Genomic DNA, 5517 nt, shown 5'->3' on the forward strand with positions numbered 1-5517 from the left:
CAGGAATTGGTGGCCTCCCTGCTGGACATTGGAGCAGGATGCTAGGCAGGGCCGACAGCTCTGAGTCTTATTGCAGGGCAGCCAGGGCGACAGCAAGAACGCCAAGAAAAAGAACAACAAGAAAACCAACAAGAATAAAAGCAGCATCAGCCGAGCCAACAAGAAAAAGCCCAGCATGCCCAATGTGTCCAACGACTTGTCGCAGAAGCTCTATGCCACGATGGAGAAGCACAAAGAGGTGGGGGGGGGGCGGGGGGGCGGACCAAGTGCAGGGGGAGGAGGCCTGGCCTGGCGACACCACACTGCTTGTCACCACTGCTTGTCACCAACGCAGTTCAGCCCCGGGGACAGCAGGGGTCGGCTCGGTCCTTCTCTCTGCGGGGCTGACGCTGCTCCTCCCTGCCGTCCCCCAGGTCTTCTTTGTGATCCACCTCCACGCTGGGCCCGTCATCAACACGCTGCCCCCCATCGTCGACCCCGACCCCCTGCTCAGCTGTGACCTCATGGACGGGCGGGACGCCTTCCTCACGCTGGCCCGGGACAAGCACTGGGAGTTCTCCTCCCTGCGGCGCTCCAAGTGGTCCACACTGTGCATGCTGGTGGAGCTGCACACCCAGGGCCAGGACCGCTTCGTCTACACCTGCAATGAGTGCAAGCACCACGTGGAGACGCGCTGGCACTGCACTGTGTGCGAGGTGAGCGCAGGGCACCTGCCCGCGCAGGGCTGCCGGTAGAGCTGGCGAGGCCTACGGCGCTCTCGGGCTGTGCGTGTGTATTTCAGGGCAACTGTTAGATAGTTGGCATTTTCTGGGGAGAAAATGACCAGATGAATGCTCATCTGTCCACTCCACTAGTCCACTGTTGGTTTTGAGATTGTGTTTTGGGGTTCACGAATGAGAGGGTTTCTCTCGATGTTGATGGGGTTCCTGCCTTGTGCCTGTTCTGGGGCTTAGCGCCAGCCATCCAGGGCAAGAAGCAGCCGGTGTCTGCTCACGGGGCATCCTGGTCCCAACCTGGTCCCAATGGCATGTGTCCGGGGTGTGGGGGAGCTGGTCTTCAGGGGACGGAGGGAAGCCAGTGAGCTTCCCTGGGAGACATTTGTGCTGACCTTTCCAGGATGCAGAGATGATCACAAGGCACTTTGTTATTTTATTTGTTGTGTTTCGTTAACACCAGCTCTGTGTCAGGCACATGCACAGGCCTCTCGGTGCAGGGTGAGAGGGCAGAGAGAAGAGAGCACGGCAGTGCTTTGGTTCCATTGGGATTCTGACTGGTTCCTCTTCTGGTGCTCCCAGTCTAGGCTTGCCAAGAGGTTGGGATTTCCTGCTGTTGTTAGGCTGAGTCCCTTTGGTCAGGGGTCTTGAGTCCCTCCTCCCTTGGCCTGGTGGATCTTGTGGTCAAACCACACTGGCACCCCCTCTGCAGGGGTCTCGGCCTGTCCCTGGCACAGACGGGTCACTCGCACGGGGTGTCACATGCTCTGCCTCCCCCCGCAGATAGTCAGACTCCCCTCCTGCCCAGTCCTCACCTTGCTGGTGTCAACGCCTAGATAGTCCCCATAGTTGAGTGCTCCACAACAGCAGCTCTGTGCTCTCTGGGGGCAGAGGGGGCCTCTATAATGCCCTTGTCTCTCTGCCACTCTCTCCAGCTTCCTTTTGTCCTCTCTCTTATTTCCCACTGTGGGGATTTTCACATCCTTGCTGTGAGAAGGTTAGCAGTCCTGGTCACAGGGCTCATCCTCCAGATTTAGTGCTTTGTGGTCTCCGTCTCCAGGTGCAGCTTTTAGAAACCTGGGGAGGGGGCATTATGTTGCCATGGTGCGAGCCCAGGGCCTTCTTCCTGGTAAAGACCTCTCAGCCCCAGTGCCTGCCCACCGGCTGCCCGGCAGAGCTCTGGGGACACACTGAGGGCATCCGCAGCAGCTCCAGAGCATAGGGGCCCCAGCCTCGGGGTGCTCACGAAGCCGCACACGCTGTGAGCTAGCAGGTTGGGAGAAGGCAGAGGGGCCCCCAGAAGAGGGCGAGTAGGTGGACCGGTGGTCTCTGGAATTTCTGGGCTGTGGAGTGTTCCCGGGAGTGAAGGTTCCGGGGAGCAGACATGTTTGGCATCTGTGAGCCTCATGGGGATTGGGGGGAGCTGGTGGTCAGGGCCGCGTGGTGACGCTGGCTTGTCCGTTGTCCTCACCCGCAGGACTACGACCTCTGCATCAACTGCTACAACACGAAGAGCCACACCCACAAGATGGTGAAGTGGGGGCTGGGCCTGGACGACGAGGGCAGCAGCCAGGGTGAGCCACAGTCCAAGAGCCCCCAGGAGTCACGGCGCCTGAGCATCCAGCGCTGCATCCAGTCCCTGGTGCACGCTTGTCAGTGCCGCAACGCCAACTGCTCACTGCCGTCCTGCCAGAAGATGAAGCGGGTGGTGCAGCACACCAAGGGTTGCAAACGCAAGACCAACGGCGGCTGCCCAGTGTGCAAGCAGCTCATTGCCCTCTGCTGCTACCACGCCAAACACTGCCAAGAAAACAAGTGCCCCGTGCCCTTCTGCCTCAACATCAAACACAAGCTCCGCCAGCAGCAGATCCAGCACCGCCTGCAGCAGGCCCAGCTCATGCGCCGGCGGATGGCCACCATGAACACCCGCAACGTGCCTCAGCAGAGCCTGCCTTCCCCTACCTCAGCACCACCCGGGACCCCCACACAGCAGCCCAGCACACCCCAGACACCACAGCCCCCCGCCCAGCCGCAGCCCTCACCCGTGAACATGTCACCAGCCGGCTTCCCCAGTGTAGCCCGGACTCAGCCCCCAACAACGGTGTCCACCGGGAAGCCCACCAACCAGGTGCCAGCCCCACCACCCCCCGCCCAGCCCCCACCCGCGGCAGTGGAGGCAGCCCGGCAGATCGAGCGGGAGGCCCAGCAGCAGCAGCACCTGTACCGGGTGAACATCAACAACGGCATGCCCCCAGGGCGCACGGGCATGGTGACCCCGGTGAGCCAGATGGCCCCCGTGGGCCTGAACGTGCCCCGACCCAACCAGGTCAGTGGGCCCGTCGTGCCCAACCTGCCACCTGGGCAGTGGCAGCAGGCGCCCATCCCCCAGCAGCAGCCGATGCCAGGCATGCCGAGACCCGTGATGTCCATGCAGGCCCAGCCGGCCGTGGCCGGGCCACGGATGCCCAGCGTGCAACCACCCCGGAGCATCTCGCCCGGCGCCCTGCAGGACCTGCTTCGGACCCTGAAGTCCCCCAGCTCCCCACAGCAGCAGCAGCAGGTGCTCAACATCCTCAAGTCCAACCCTCAGCTGATGGCAGCTTTCATTAAACAGCGCACGGCCAAGTACGTGGCCAGTCAGCCCGGCCTGCAGCCCCAGCCCGGCCTGCACCAGCAGCCCAGCCTGCAGAACCTGAATGCCATGCAAGCCGGCGGGCCGCGGCCCGGCGTGCCTCCGCAGCAGCCGGCGATGGGCGGCCTGAACCCCCAGGGCCAGGCCCTGAACATCATGAACCCGGGGCACAACCCCAGCATGGCAAGTATGAACCCACAGTACAGAGAGATGCTGCGAAGGCAGCTCCTGCAGCAGCAGCAGCAGCAGCAGCAGCAGCAGCAGCAGCAGCAGCAGGGCAGTGCCAGCATGGCCGGGGGCTTGGCGGGGCATGGCCAGTTCCAGCAGCCTCAGGGACCCGGAGGCTACCCCGCGGCCATGCAGCAGCAGCGGATGCAGCAGCACCTCCCCATCCAGGGCAGCTCCATGGGCCAGATGGCGGCCCAGATGGGACAGCTCAGCCAGATGGGGCAGCCTGGGCTGGGCTCAGACAGCACCCCCAACATCCAGCAGGCCCTGCAACAGCGGATTCTGCAGCAGCAGCAGATGAAGCAGCAGATTGGGTCCCCGGGCCAGCCGAACCCCATGAGCCCCCAGCAGCACATGCTCTCAGGACAGCCGCAGGCCTCGCACCTCCCCGGCCAGCAGATGGCCACATCCCTCAGTAGCCAGGTGCGGTCTCCGGCCCCTGTCCAGTCTCCACGGCCCCAGTCCCAGCCTCCACATTCCAGCCCGTCGCCACGGATACAGCCCCAGCCTTCACCACACCACGTCTCGCCCCAGACTGGTTCCCCCCACCCAGGACTCGCAGTCACCATGGCCAGCTCCATAGATCAGGGACACTTGGGGAACCCCGAACAGAGTGCAATGCTCCCCCAGCTGAACACCCCCAACAGGAGTGCGTTGTCCAATGAGCTGTCCCTGGTCGGCGACACCACGGGAGACACCCTAGAAAAGTTTGTGGAGGGTTTGTAGCATTGTGAGAGCATCACTTGTTTTTTTTTTCCCTTTCATGGACCTTTTGTACTGAAATCCAGGCATCTGGGCTCTTTTTATTCCTAGATGGAACTGCTACTTCCAAGCCATGGAAGGGTAGATTGCTGTTTAAAGAAACAATACAAAGAATATATTTTTTTGTTAAAAACCAGTTGATTTAAATATCTGGTCTCTCTCTCTCTTTTTGTTTTTTTTTTTTCGTTTTTTGTTTTTTGTTTTGGGGGGAGGGGGGTTTTGTTTGGATTCTTTTTGTCGTCATTGCTGGTGACTCATGCCTTTTTTTAACGGGAAAAACAAGTTCATTATATTCATATTTTTTATTTGTATTTTCAAGACTTTAAACATTTATGTTTAAAAGTGAGAAGAAAAATAATATTCAGAAACTGATTCCTGAAATAATGCAAGCTTATAATGTATCCCGATAACTTTCTGACGTTGCGGGAAGATTTTTTCTATAGTGAACTCTGTGGGCGTCTCCAAGTATTACCCCTGGATGATAGGAATTGGCTCCTGAGCGCACACACATACACACCCACACACACATCTATCTATACATACTGGCTTAAGCCAAACTCTTGTCTTGCAGATGTAGAAATTGTTGCTTTGTTTCTCTGATAAAACTGGTTTTAGACAAAAAATAGGGATGATCACTCTCTTAGACCATGCTAATGTTAATAGAGAAGAAGCATTCTTTTCTTTCTTCTATGTGAAACTTGAAATGAGGAAAAGCAATTCTAGTGTAAATCATGCAAGCGCTATAATTACTATAAATAAGAAAATTCAAGAAGATTCAATCACTGTATAGAATGGTAAAGTACCAACTCATTTCTTATATCATATTGTTAAATAAACTGTGTGCAACAGACAAAAAGGGTGGTCCTTGAATTCATGTACATGGTGTTAACACTTCGTGTTCCAGCTCTTTTGTTATGAAAATGCTGTTTTCAACATTGTATTTGGACTATGCATGTGTTTTTTTTCCCCCATTGTATATAAAGTACCGCTTAAAATTGATATAAATTACTGAAGTTTTTAACATGTATTCTGTTCTTTAAGATCCCTGTAAGAATGTTTAAGGTTTTTATTTATTTATATATATTTTTGGAGTCTGTTCTTTCTAAGACATGATTCTGATTGTTTGCTCACAGAGGAGAGGTGGGGGCTGCGGTCCTGGTGGCCGGGGGCCGGCGGGGGGGG

General features: G+C 56.8%; 1 protein-coding gene across 2 annotated transcripts in view; it reads left to right on the forward strand.

The window, feature by feature from the left end:
• CREBBP (CREB binding lysine acetyltransferase) overlaps positions 1-4471 on the forward strand; it is a 137221-nt gene extending 132750 nt beyond the window's left edge. For both annotated transcript variants that reach the window (XM_007453481.1, XM_007453482.1), the window contains 2 exons: positions 414-695; positions 2191-4471. In XM_007453481.1, coding sequence (XP_007453543.1) covers positions 414-695; positions 2191-4299 — 2391 coding nt within the window. In that variant the 3' untranslated portion in view covers positions 4300-4471. The remainder of the gene's footprint in view (positions 1-413; positions 696-2190) is intronic.
• The last annotated feature ends 1046 nt before the right edge of the window (positions 4472-5517 follow it).

This window comes from Lipotes vexillifer, unplaced genomic scaffold (genome assembly GCF_000442215.2).
Source record: "Lipotes vexillifer unplaced genomic scaffold, Lipotes_vexillifer_v1.1 scaffold914, whole genome shotgun sequence".
In the NCBI taxonomy this organism is placed as follows: Eukaryota; Metazoa; Chordata; class Mammalia; order Artiodactyla; family Lipotidae; genus Lipotes; species Lipotes vexillifer.